General features: G+C 36.3%; 1 protein-coding gene across 1 annotated transcript in view; it reads left to right on the top strand.

The window, feature by feature from the left end:
• DICER1 (dicer 1, ribonuclease III) overlaps window positions 1–14544 on the top strand; it is a 71833-nt gene that overhangs the window by 13345 nt on the left and 43944 nt on the right. The window contains 2 exon segments of the mRNA XM_069489388.1: window positions 14262–14329; window positions 14331–14450. Of these exon segments, the coding sequence (XP_069345489.1) occupies window positions 14303–14329; window positions 14331–14450 (147 nt within the window). The 5' untranslated portion in view covers window positions 14262–14302.

Here is a 14544-nt window from a genome sequence, read left to right as displayed (position 1 = left end):
TTAAATTTTTGAAATTATTATCCCTTTTCTCTTCTTTTTAGTCTCTCAATTTTTGGTTTGTTTGACCTTAGTCTATTCATAATCTATGTTCACTAAGTAATAGTCGATAAATCCTTGAAGTATTTATTTTATATACTATGGATATTTTGGATATTTTTCTATCTTTTTATTTTCTCTTGTATTTTGTATTTTCAATGCATCCACTTGATTGTTATCATTTCTTGTCCATCTTTGAAACATTTCATTGTCTAAGAAACAGCTTAGTGAAATAATGTTTTCAGTGATGTCTGTGTAGCCTGTAAATAGTACATAGTATTTTTTATTTTGCCTTTAAAGAGAACTAGTGAATACAAAGCTATTTATTAATAATTTTATTTCATGTTGTATACCATATTTTGTGATTTAAGTTGTTTGATTTTCATCTTCACGTAAATTCATAATTACTAAGTTGTTTGGTATGTAGGGGAGGAAAACTTTTTCTCTACCCTTATAGGTTCTATCCCTGAGGTTTGTGAATTAAACCGATAAAAGATTAACAGGAGAAAAGGCTTACAAATTGTATTGATGTTAATATTTTTACGTGGGAGGGCTCAGCAGTGGAGGAAGTCTTCAAAGAAAAGAAGTAAGACCCCAAAGAAACACTTAGATCAGAGGCTCATATATTATACTAACAAAGGGTGATAGGTAATGAAATGACAAAAGAAAGGGGGTTTGGGTTTCCAGGGCAGAAAAATTGTGGGAAGGCTGTAGTTACCATAGAGGAAACTAATGGTAGGGAAGGGTTATTTAGTAAGGTTTTTCATGCAGAAAGTCCTGGTGCCACCTGTCTGCTGTGGTAAGAGTTGTTCTCTTCCTGATGTAGAAGGGGGGGATTTATGCCTTACTTTTCGGTAGAAGATGGGAGAGCAGAGAACTTTAACCGAATCTGTTGATTCTTAATTGCCTTCAGCTCAAAATAATTAGTATACGAAAATGGTATATTGGGAGATAGCATGTCTTGATCCTCTTCAGGAGTTTGTGGTTCTTCAAGTTAATCTGGCTAAAAATACTTGTATACTTTATATGAAAATGCATTTTCTGTGCTGAATCTTAGGATTAATAAAGCATTTAGGTTTTATCGAAGGGGGATTTCTTAAAATTTCCAGAGTTTAAGAATTATTTGTAAACAGTGGTTCTAGGTAGAGGTGGTAGTGTGGTTTTTAAAAACTACCAATTATTGAGCATTTTCTTGTTTTGAACACTTTATTTTCTCTCTACTAACTTTAAGTTGTCCTAAGGCGGAGGATTGATTGCATGAGGTCAGGAGTTTGAGACCAGGTTGGGGAATGTAGTGAGACCTCGTCACTACAAAAAATAATACAGTTTAGTGGGGCATCACATATGGAAGCAACATTCTTCAGGTGTCAGGCAGGTGGGAGCAGGGAGGAGGGGATAGGTAAACGCACACTTAATGGGTGTGGTATGTGCCGTCTGGGGAATGGGCACACTGGTAGCTCTGACTTGGGTGGTGCAAAGGTAATTTGTGTAACCAAAGCGTTTGTACCCTTGTAATACTCTGAAATTAATAATAAAAATGAACAGAATGAATATAAAAACCTGGATAATCATAACAGATACACACACACACACACACACACACAAAATTTAGCTGGGCATGGTGGCACATGCCTGTAGTCCCAGCTACTCAGGAGGCTGAGGCAGGAGGATTGCTTGAGCCCAGGAGTTTGAGGCTGCAGTGAGCTGTGATCATGCTATTGCTCTCCAGCCTGGGTGACAGAGCAAGACTCTGTCTCTAAAAAAAAAAAAAACAAACTTAAAAAAGAGAGAGACTGCTTTCTGTATGCCCAGTTGCCTTACTCAGTGCCTCCTACATAGGAGAGTATTCATGAGGAGGGAGTGACTGTATATTATTAACGGTATTTGAGGCGAGAGCATCAGCTCTGCTTACGAAGTTAGCTAAAAACATGAGCTATAATCTGTGTAAGGGGGGTAGGTCGGAGTTGCTTTCAAACAACTTGGATCCTTTATGTGGCTTCATTTTTAACGTAGCTAAGTGTTTGCCTACTTGGCTACATCTTCATTTTTAAAATTCCTCTCCCCAATGTAGTTGAACAGCATATTTTAGGATTTCTCTAGTATTTAAATTCCAAGAAACGGAATTTTGCTATTTGGCATGAATACTATTTGAGAAATGGGTTATGTTTAAAAAATAAAAAAGCCAGTGTTTGGGAAATATAATGAACAAAATCTGTCAACCCAGAAATTCTCTCCATGAGAGTGGAGAAAGAAAACAGTTTTATATTAATAATTGAATAAGGATTATATCAGACTGCTTTGCACATCACAGGCAGTCACTAAAGAGTTGGCAAAGACAGAAAGAAATTGTACTCTTTTCTGTAGCTAAGTGGTTACAATCCCTAATATCCATGTTTTCAATATAAAATTGCTAATTTTATCTTATTTTTATGACTAGAGGTAGGTTTTACAATTTGGAGTCAGGTGACAAATTAGGAAATTAGGAGATTGTGTATTGTCTCCCTTGATTACATTTCAGTGATGGCTTTCAGGGTTTTTTTTTTTTTTTTAGGAAATATTGTCAAGTTATAAGACTAGAGACTTAGATTTACATACATTGAAAGGGAAGGAGAAAGAAATTCTGAAAAAAGAAAAGGGGGAAGGGTCTCTTTCATTTTGTTTTCAACAGGGAGAATTTTGCCCCATATAAATCTGTTATTTTGTATCTGTTCCATGGCTGCCTTTAGTGATTTAGGTTTGGCTGCAGTTAAAATTCTCATAGCACTTTTGTTACTAGGAACTTAGAGCCCTTCAGATCTTTTTTGTTTTCTGTGTTAGCTTGCCAGTATTTTTGATAGTGTTTTAATGTCACAATGTTTATATTTTTTTCCTCTTGGTTTCCCTGGGACTTTATGGAAATTGTGCACTTCGGGCTTTATGAGAGTAGGAATGAAATCTGGACAGTGGTATTTGTAAAATAAATAGTATCAAAATCTGTGACTCATGATAAAATGGATGAATTGGGAGTTTTCTGTTACCGGTTTTGAAAATTCAAACCAGGAAGCTCTAGGTGCTCTCATTACTACTAGCCTGTGGAAGAATATAGCCTACTACTACTGCATTTAGACCTTAATGCAGGTTAAGTTTGCTGGTTTGAACCCAAACTTGATTGAGTGTCTGATATGTGGTGGCATGTCTATTTCAGAGTTACCTTAAAGGTGCCTATGAAACAGGATTTCACAGGTTTGTAATTTAAGTCATGGACATCAATTAAAATTAGAAAATGACTTAGTGGCTTTGTGTTGTCAGCATAAAAGCTGCCATTGTACTTGGCATATTATTACCTTTCTAATGTATATACAGAATTATCTAGGGAAATAATTTGGATACCTTAGCAATAATTTTGTAATAGTTAAGTTCATTGAATTTTAAATAATTGTCATTTATTATTTTGGTTATTTGTTACCAGAAAAGGTGACTCTGAATCAGGAACAATCTAGAGTGTGATGATGTGTGTGATGTTTCATCTTGTTTAGGTAGCAGTATAGAATGGAATTAAAAATCAGATGAAGTCTGAGGTAGCCTGAGAAAACACAGACTCTGACATATTGGGAGATGGGAAGATATCGTCATGTAACACATGATACTGACTTACCTTAGAGTTTGTTAAGTATTTTTAAAGTCATATTTTACCAGGGGAAAATGTAATTTAATGCCAAGAGTTTTCCCTTATATCTAATCAGATTGTACTAAGTTTTTTTTTAGTTGTATAAGAACATAATATACTCATTTTAAAGGGCAGCTCTTTTAGTTTTAGACCATGTATTTTCTTTTTCCTTTTTCTTTCTTTCTTTCTTTTTTTTTTTTTTTTTTTGAGACAGAGTCTCACTCTGGTGCCCGGGCTAGAGTACAGTGGCGTCAGCCCAGCTCACAGCAACCTCAAACTCCTGGGCTCAAACGATCCTCCTGCCTCAGCCTCCCCAATAGCAGGGACTACAGGCATGTGCCACAGCACTCAGCTAATTTTTCTATTTTTCAGTAGAAGTGGGATCTTGCTCTTGCTCAGGCTGGTCTTGAACCCCTGAGCTCAAGAAGTTCTCCTGCCTCAGTCCCCCGGAGTGCTAGGATTATAGGCGTGAGCCACCATGCCCAACCTGCGTTTTCTTGTTTCCCAATAGATAAATGCATTATTTTATGAGGGATTTTATTCTGATAAGTTGAATATGAAAATTTTGTCAAGTAGCGAATTTCTTAAAGTTGGTTTTTAAAAATGAGTTATCTCTTCTAAAATATTCTCTCTGATTGCTTTTAGGTTACCTAGGGTATGAATTAATACAGACTTGGAAACTCTGAAAGAACTTAGAATCAGCATTTTGAGGTAAATATGTACATACTAAAGTAGTGTTAAGGTTGACCCTTCAGTTTTATTAACTTCTTAGTAAAACAAATTTGTGTACGAAATGAGAAAGTGTAACCTCCATGTGAATGTCTCTTAAAAGACTGGAGTATTCATAGTAGGTGAAAGGAGACCTCTGATGGTTTGTTCTTCCTGAGCTTATGGTAGTGGATGCATCACAGCAAGCTAATGAGCACAAACTAAACCTGGTGTCAAATCTAACAAAATCACCCTTTTTGATTAAATCAATCTTTTCATATCTATGCTTTATGCCTTCTTAGTTTTTGGTTTATAATCTCTTTTAGAGAGCCATCCCAAATTAAAATTTTTCCCCAACATTAATATTGTTAACTATGTTCTTGAATTCTTATATTCACAAATGAATTCTATAAAAGTTTGTAGTATAGGTTTAACTGTTCTTTGAGTTTGTGTTTTTAATTCCATTTTGAGAAATTGGAATTGCTGAGGGATTTTATACATGTATTAGAGCCTTATTACTAGGTTATTTGGATTTCTCAGCCAAGTACTTCTTCTGGTGACCTTTATTTCTTTTGTCTATGTAAATTTGGGAAATAACATGTGATTTTTTTTTTCATTTTTCTATAAAGCACTATCGTTAGAATTTATTTACTTTGACTACAAGGAAATCAAACAAAGTAAACCATTTTGAAATCTTTTCTTGAAATTTTCCGTAGCTTTTTATTTCCCCAGATCTCTGGGAATTAAACATGCTGTTGTTGTAGCTCATTCTCTTGTTCTTTGTTTTAGGATAAGATTGGTGTCCTAAAATAACCCAAATGTCTATTGTTTAAAATTTAATAAAAAATAATGGCCTTTTATTCAACTCTTCATATCAATAGGGCTCTCTTGTTTATATTCAGTTTACAGGAATCTTAAACTTGGCTATTTTTGCATTTATTTTTAGAGCAGAAGCTTGGGCATGCTGTGATTTTCCAATGAACTGCTGTCACAATGTCAAAATGCAGTTCAGACAACAGCAACACAGAGATCTCAAACATTAAAACGGTAAATCTGTGATTTATCATATGTAGAAAGAGGAAGAGAGTTTATTCTTTTTTTCTTGTCTATTACTAAATTATAGTCATGGGTCACTTAACATCGGGCATACATCCTGAGGATACATTCTGAGAAAGGCATCCCTAGGTGATTTCATTGTGCAAACATCATAGGGTGCACTTACACACACCTGGGCTATATGGTATGGCCTGTTGCTCCCAGGTGACAAACCTGTGTAGCACGTTACTGTACTGAATACTGCAGGCAGTTGTAACATTGTGCTATTTGTGTATCTACTCATATCTAAACAGAAAAGGTAGTGTAAAACTATAGTGCTATAATCTTGTGGGACTACTGTTGTATATGTACTCCATTGTTGACCAAAATGTCGTCATTCAGTGCACGGCTATATTTCTAAGTGAATAATTTGTGGAAGCTATGAAACAACCTTACTAATTTTATGTGTGTAAATTGTTTGATGAGAAATTTAAAACCTGTAGTTGAAAAACAGTCAAATGGAGTTATTCTTTTGGCTCTGCCAAAGCAGTTAACTATAAGCATCTATGAAACTATTGAACTTTTACTTACCAGCAGAGATTCAGAGCTTTTCCTTAAGGCCAAGTTAAAAAAAGTCTACTTAAACATGCCAAAGAAAGTTAAAATTGGCAAAATTATAGGTTCTTCTGTTTTCACATTATTATATTACCTCTTGGATTTGCTTTCCCTAAATAGAAAGTATGTTACTGGGGCTAGCCACTGTCTACTAAATGAATGAAAATTAATTTATATATTATAACCTTATGGAAAATATAATTGGAAGGGCTAAATTGGTGTCTTTTATTTCCTTGTTTATTTATTTATTTCCTTTAATTCTCTCTCTTGTCAGAGCTCGTAGGAGTGGGGTTGATGTGTGTTTGCAAACCAAATAGAAATACATCTTGACCTATCCATGATTCTGTTGTGGACATTATTGTGTGGACACTAATGAATTTCAGATTCAGGTTATGAAATTGTTAATTTAAATATATTTCATATATATAGGACATTGTAGCTGGAAATTTAAGAGATGCAAAGAATGAGACACACATCTTGTTCTTACGGAGCATGTGTTCCAGTAAAAGAATAAGGTGTTTATGTATGTGTCTGTGTGAACATATGTAATATGATATAAATTATGAAAGACAGATGGAAGCTGTTTGAGGTTTTTTTGTCAGGTGAGTGCATTGTTTACCATGTCCTGGATATGGTTTGGTACAGTGGGTAATACGAGTAAGTAAGACATACAGTTCCTATACTCAAGGAATCCTATTAATAGTTTAATTGGTCATATTTAAATGAGAATGGAGATTTAAGAGAAATTATCTAAATAGAAATTGTTTAAAAATTATAGAAGTATACTTTATTTTATGAATATTAGGCAATATACCCCAAGCCTCCATAGTATGACTGTTGAGGTCAGTTGGGTTTAGCACATAGGTTGAAAATGCAGCATTAAACACTTTTAGGTGGCCAATTAGGGAGGATGTATAATAGGTCATAGGCATTCAGCCAGCAGAGATTTCTCTTCACTTGTGGAAATTCTGGTGAATGGTGATGAGGCAGTGATAGGATAGCATTCTAAGCTAGGTGAATGAGCCAAGTGAAAGAATAGAGGTGACTCAGGTCAGGCCATCTTGTATAGGGGACAGTAATGGTCAGAGCAGCATTTGAGACCAGATATCACAGAGAGATGTGATTTGATTAATTTCCTATTTTAATATTGAATTTTTTAAAACTTTTTAAATTGACACATAATTATACATATTTATGGGGTACATAGTGATGTTGTGATACATACAATGCACAGTGATTAGGTCAGGGTGATTAGCATATCCATCATCTCAAAGATTTATCATTTCTTTGTGTTAGAAACAGTCAATATCTCCTTCTAGCTGCTTGAAACTGTTGTTAACTATAGCCATCCTACAGTGCTACAGAACTGCGATCCCCAACCCCTGGGCCATGCATGGGTACCGGTTGGTGGCCTGTTATGAACTGGGCCGCACAGCAAGAGGTGAGGGGCAGGTGAGCAAGTGCCCCACCCACTGTCCGTGGAAAAATTGTCTTCCATGCAATTGGTCCTGGTGCCAAAAAGGTTTGGGACTGCTGCTGTAGAACACCAGAACTTATTCCTTCTATCTAGCTGTAATTTTGTATCCTTTAGCAAAGTTCTCCCTATTCTCTTCTTCTCCCTACTCCTCCTAGCCTCCAGTATCCTCTCTTCTACTTTTTACTTCTGTGAAATCAACTTTATTTTAGCTTCCACATGAGTGAGCACATGCAGTGTTAAACTTTCTGTGCCTGACTTATTTCACTTAATATAGTGTCCTCCAGTTTCTTCCATGTTGCTGTGAATGACAGGATTGTGTTCATTTTTGTGGCTAAATAATATTCCACTGTGTAGATATACCACATTTTCTTTATCCATTCATCTGTTGTTGGACACATAGGTTGAGTCCATATCTTGGCTGTTGTGAATAATGTTGCAGTAAATGTAGGGGTGCTGCTGCCCCCTCAGTATACTGATTTCCTTTTCTTTGGATAAATGCCCAGTAGTGGGATTGCTGGATCAAATGGTAGTTTTATTATATGGTAGTTTTTTGAGGAACCTCCATACTGTTCTCCATAGTGGCTGTACTAGTTTACATTCCCACCAACAGTGTATAAAATTTCCCTTTTCTCTGCATACTCACCAGCATTTATTGTTTTCTGTCTTTTTGATAATAGCCATCCTAATTGAGGTGAGATGGTACCACACTGTGGTTTTGATTTGCATTTCCCTGATGATTAGTGATGTTGAGCATTTTTTCAGCTATCTGTTGGCCATTTGTATGTATTTTTTTGAGAAATATCTGCTCAAATCATTTGCCTGTATTTTACTCAGAGGGTTTGGTTTTTTGCTGATTTGTTTGAGTTCCTTGTATATTTGGATATTAATCTCCTCTCAGAGCAATAGTTTGCAAATATTTTCTCCCATTCTGTAGGTTGGCTTTTTACTCTGTTGATTATTTCCTTTGCTGTGCAGAAGCTTTTTAGCTTGATGTAATCCCATTTGTCTAAATTTGCTTTTGTTGCCTCTGCTTACTCAAAAAATCTTTGCCCAGACCACCAGACCAGTGTCCTGGAGCAGATCCCCAATGTTTTCTTCTAGTAGTTTTATGCTTTTGGGTCTTAGGTTTAGGTCTTTGATCCATTTTGAATTGATTTTTGTATAGGTTGAGGATTAGGGGCCTAGTTTTATTCTTCCAGGTATGGAAATCTAGTTTTCCCAGCACCATATATTTAAGAGACTGTCCTTTCCCCAGTGTATATTCTTGGTGCTTTTGCTGAAAATCAGTTGGCTGTAGATACCTGGATTAATTTCTGGGTTTTGTATTCTGTTCCATTGTCTGTATTTCTGTTTTTATGCCAGTACAATACCGTTTTGGTTACTACAACTTTGTAGCATATTCTGAATTCATAATGTGATGCTCCCAACTTTGTTCTTTTTGCTCAGGATTGCTTTGGCTATTTGGGGTCTTTGTGGTTCCAGACAAGTTTTAGAATTTTCTTTTTTAATTCTGTGTCATTGATATTTTGATAGGGATTGCATTGAATCTACAGTTTGCTTTGAGTAGTATCAAATTGCTTCTTTATGAATTCCCTTCTGATAGTTTGTATTATTTTCTTTTTTGCAAAAGCTGATAGAATCCTTATCTTTTGACAGTTAAGCATTTAATTTCTGTATTCTCTTATTTTTGACAGTTCTTTTTACAATGAATGTGTATCTATTTTCCCTTTATTTAGAGCCTAAATGCTGATAAATACATACCTTTCATTTCAATGTTTAATGTTTTCTTTACTTTTATTCTCAAATTGATACCTAGAAGCCAACCACCTATCATTTTTTCCCAAACTCTGTGCAAGTTTTAGTGTGGAATAGGGAAAGTTATAAGACATGTCTTGTTTTGTAAGAAAGAAATTATCTCTGTTTTGAGATGCCAGGAACATAGCCCCGGCAATGAGTGAATTTGTGACTCCTCCTTTCCCAAGCTCTTCATCTGCTGGTTTATAAGAATAGGCTTGTCACACCTGGATGAAGTTGGTGTCTTAAGGTGACACTGGGCATGAGGAACAGTGGAAGTCTAGGACTTCTTTTCTTTTCTTTCCTTTAACATTTTTTTTTAGAGACTGCATCTCCCTCTGTGGCCCAGGCTGGAGTGCAGTGGCATGATCACAGCTCACTGTAACCTAGAACTCCCAGGCTCAGGCTATCTTCCCGCCTCAGCCTCCTGAGTAGCTGGGACTCCAGGCATGCACCACCAGGCCTGGCTATTTTTTAAATCTTTTATAGAAATGGAATTTTCACCATGTTGTCCAGGCTGGTCCTCAAACTCCTGGGTTTAAGCAATGCTCCCACCTTAGCCTCCCAAAGGGCTGGGATTATAGACGAGGCCCGGCCAGGGCCTTCTTTTCCAAATAGAATTTGGGTGTGCTTTGTTAGTCTTGGGTCAGCTTCCCTGGCCTTCCTGATTTCCCTTGGGCTCTTACTATCTTGTACAGAGGGAAAACTGCCCAGATTTCCCCCCACTTTGATTGTTTCTCAAATAAGCATCTTTGCAGTTTTAGAAAGGATTTCTTGATAGCCAAAAGTGAAAAAAATACTCATAAGGACAACTAAGGAGAAAATTTCTAAGTTTCAGATGTTTAGAAGCTTCTAGATAGAGAAGCTTCCCTGGTTTCTTGCAGTGTGGAAATGATGATAGACTCTTGACTTTTCTCCTACAAAGCTTTGTCGTGATCTGGCAGCAACACTTCATTATCTCCATATTTCTGGTCTGATTGTCTTTTTCTCTGTTTAGTCCCCGACTTTCTTTTCCTTTTTCCTTTCCTTTCCTTCCTTTTCCCCTTTCTTTTCTGTTCATTTCTTTCTTCTTTTTTACCTAGACCTTTTTCAGGAAGAGATAATGGTGATTTAGAGTATCATTTCATTTTCTTTTATTCATGAGTTGCAGAAAATTTAACTCAAGCTAGCTTGGACAGTGAAGGAATTTGTCGGCTTAGGTAGTTGGAAAGTCTGTTGTTAGGCTGGGCTTTGAGATTGGTTGATCCAGTGGTTCATTGATGTCTATAAGGACCCAGTTTCTTTATTTTTGCCATCCCATATGTAGACTAGTTTCATCCTAAGGCTAGGTCTTTTCATGGTTGTAGGGTAATTTCAGCAACAAATGGGGCTGATCATTTCTTGAGCATGTTCTGAGGGAAAGAAAGAATTTCTCTCAACCATCAAATGAAAGTCCTAAACTTCTTACTGTTGAATTAGCATGAACCAGTTCCTCTGGCCAAGGGAGAGCTGTGCACCCATCGATTTAGATCTGGATGACTGGCTCACAGCAGAAATAAGAAACGGAATCCTTGATGACTGTAGTGAGCTACCATTTGGCTGGGACCAAGCTGAGTTGGACACAGCTGTTACCCATGGAAGAGGTGGAGAGTGGATGTTTGAGAGAGAGGCAGAGAGTCAGCTGTTGTTGTGTCTTTGAACACATAAAGGATGAAATGTTTATTTGTATTTAAGTAGGAAATGAAGAAAAAGGTTTGTGTTGCAAGAATAAGAATAGGACGAAGGATATGTGCTTTATAAACGTTTGCTCCACTGGCTTTGTCAGCACATGTGCACGTGTGCTCGCTTGCTCGCTTTCTCTGTGGGATTCTTTTTCTGAACCATTTAAGTTGCATACATCATGGACATTTACCCCTAAATACTTTAGTGTATATTTCCTAAGAATAAGAATATTCTCATAGTGCAGTTATGAACTTCAGAAAATTTTAGCATTGCTATTATCTAGAGTTTTGAAAATGGACTAATGTTCTTTATAAGTGAGATTAGTATCTCTTCAGAGATACCTGCACTTGCATGTTCATTGCAGCATTATTCACAGTAGCCAAAATATTGAAACAACGTCAGTGTCCATCTGCCCAGCTGCCCATCAATAGAGAAATTGATAAATTGTAATACACACACACAGGAATATTTTTCAGCCCTAAAAAATGATGGAAATCCTGCCATTTGTGATAAGATGGATAAACCTGGAGGATATTATGCTAAGGGAAATAAGCTAGCCACAGAAAGATAAACTCTGCATAATGTCACTTATATATGGAATCTAAAAAAGTAGAATTCTTACAAGCAGAGAATAGAATGCTGGTTACAAGGCAGGAGAAAGGAAAATTGGGACATGTTGGTTAAAGGGTACCAAGTTTCAGTTATGTAGGGTGAATAAGTTCTAGAGATCCAATGTACAGCATGGGGTCTGTAGTTAATAATATTGTGTTATATACTTGAATTTGCTAAGAGAGTAGATCGTAAGTGTTCCCACCACACCAAAAAAATGATATGTATGTAAAGGGATGGATATATTAATTAGCTTGACCATAACAGATCACTATATATATGTGTATCAGAGCATCACACTGTATGCCTTCACTATCGCCAATCTCAACTTTAAAAAATGTCTTCTATGGCATTGTTTTCCTCCAGTACAGGATCTAGTCTGATATCAAGTATTGTGTTTGTCATGTCTTTTTAAAAATTTTCCTTAATCTAGAACATTTTCATAGTTTTTCTTTGTATTTTACGACATTGAATTGTTGAAGAATATATTCCCCCCCTTTAAAAAATAGGACATTCCTCATTTGTTTTTTAGATTATTTTTCTGGAGTTATTAGTTATTGTTAATAGTGTTATCCATATAAGAAGAAACAGTGATGATCTTAGGGAGGGGTGCTGCTAGTTCCTGGATATACCTGGTTGTACTGTAGTTATAAATTTAACATGTCAGGAGATTCAAAAGGTTTGGTTGTCAAGGCAGGGGGAGATGGATTGGTTATTTATTAATACATCACTGCCCTCTTTTCTCCTTTGTTTTCTATTTCTATCCACCAGCAGGATTTATGTTTGTTTCCTGATGCCTTCCACCATGTCTTTGATAAATCTGGGTGAAAAGGGAGGGGTCAGGCTTTGATTAGTGTTTGGGTTGGGTGAAAAGGGAGGGGTCAGGCTTCAGGGTGAATAATCTAATCGTAGACAGTCCGCAGTCTGTAGCCAGGAGGGAGAATTATAGAGGTATTGTAAGAGTGGTGGTGGTGAGGGGGGCAGTTCAGTGCAAGAGCTTGCAGATCTTAACCTAGGGCCTTCAGAGTGGCCTGTTAATCTAAGGAAATTAGGCAAAATAGACGTCCACATAGTATTCTTGGCCATTGTGTTGAGAAAAAAATTTGCCTGATGGGCCTGCAAGTCCTGGGGGCCTGAGGAATTTGGAAAAGTGGCTACTAGTTATGGGGTAAAAGGAATGGCTATTGGGGCTTTGGTTCAGTAGAGAATGAGCAGATTATTTCTCATGAAGAACACAGTTCTCTTTGATCCAGGCAAAATAATGGCTTGATAGTTTCTCATAAACTTTGCTTGCCACCTTCCTCTGAGAAGGAGTATGAGAGTGATTGTGCTCCCTGGTCCATAGACTTGCTGTCTTGCCGAGGTCCTTAGCTCCTGCAGTGGTGTGCCCTTGCACAAATTACTTGAGATAGCACTTTGTAGTAGCTGGATGTTGAATTCTTGTCCACTGAATTAATTTCTGTAATTAGAGTTCAGTATTGTGCTTCTGCATAGAAGAGACTCTAAAGATTTTTTGTTGAATTAGATGCAACGACTTAAGTTATGTGTTGTACTGTGGTTATAAATTTAACATGTCAGGAGATTCAAAAGGTTTGGTTGTCAAGTAACAAAGAGTTGTATTCTGTCTTCTGGTTTCATAGAGTAATAGCAATGAATACTGTAAAGCAGTACAAGGGAGAAAATTCCCTACTGGGGGCAAGTAAATTCTGCTGATAGCCAGGAAAGCTGGTGATAGACTTTTACAAAGAGATTGGAAATCTTAACCCTCTGCTCACAGGTTAGGAATTCAATTTTTGTCATTTTACCCAATCAAATTTATGTATGGGAAAAACTATATGAAATACAGAAAAGTGCTTAGATACCATGAAAAAAATTTTCATTTCATAGAATGATGTACTTAGTTTTAATTTATCTAAGATATATATAATTTTAAAGATACATGTTTAAATAGTTGGTCAGCTGTGCAGTTGTCATAGGTTGTCAATTGAGAAAAAAGACCTTCTGTGTACATGGTTTTTTGATAAAATGACATAATTTTGGCAGGCATTTGAATCTTTTCTATGTTGTAGGCATAGTGCTCACTGCCCTCCATACATTGTGTCATCATTTTTTCAATAATAGTGTCATATAACAAAGAATGTTTGAAATATATTTATGTACATATTTATGTATTTTATATATATACATATATATTTAATAAGGCATCATACTATACATATTTGCTTTTAAAGTGTATATTATGGACACTGTTCTGTATCAGTAATTATAGATATGTATTATAATCTTAATGGATTCAAAGCATTCTATTATAGAGCTATACCATAATTTAGCTAGTTTTTTACAAATAGGTTTTAAAGTTATTTTTAAGTAATAATGCAGCAACAAATATTTATGTACTTATATCTTTCTGCAGCTTTCTGACTCCTTTAGACAAGTTTCTAGGTATAGAATTGCTGGGTCAGGCGTAAAATGCTTGACTTTTAAAGCGATCCTCTTACATCAAGAAAAAGCTTAAACAATTATAGGAAGAGTTTGAAAAGGCTCATAGGAGTGATATTCTGATGTTTCTCTTGTTTCTGTGCTTTCTTTTGTTTTTAACCCTGCATGGTTGTGTAATGGTATTCTTTTTCCCTTTTGTAGTAAGCTGTGCTAGAACAAAAATGCAATGAAAGAAACACTGGATGAATGAAAAGCCCTGCTTTGCAGCCCCTCAGCATGGCAGGCCTGCAGCTCATGACCCCTGCTTCCTCACCAATGGGTCCTTTCTTTGGACTGCCATGGCAACAAGAAGCAATTCATGATAACATTTATACGCCAAGAAAATATCAGGTACTAATGCGAACACTAATACTGGAGCACTCTTCACTAAAATGGAATATATTAAACTTATATAAAACTCATTTATCCTTTCAAGCCTCCCTCT

Source organism: Eulemur rufifrons, chromosome 2 (assembly GCF_041146395.1).
Source record: "Eulemur rufifrons isolate Redbay chromosome 2, OSU_ERuf_1, whole genome shotgun sequence".
In the NCBI taxonomy this organism is placed as follows: domain Eukaryota; kingdom Metazoa; phylum Chordata; class Mammalia; order Primates; family Lemuridae; genus Eulemur; species Eulemur rufifrons.
Note: the sequence above shows the minus strand (reverse complement) of the source record. Positions and strands in the feature narration are given on the sequence as shown.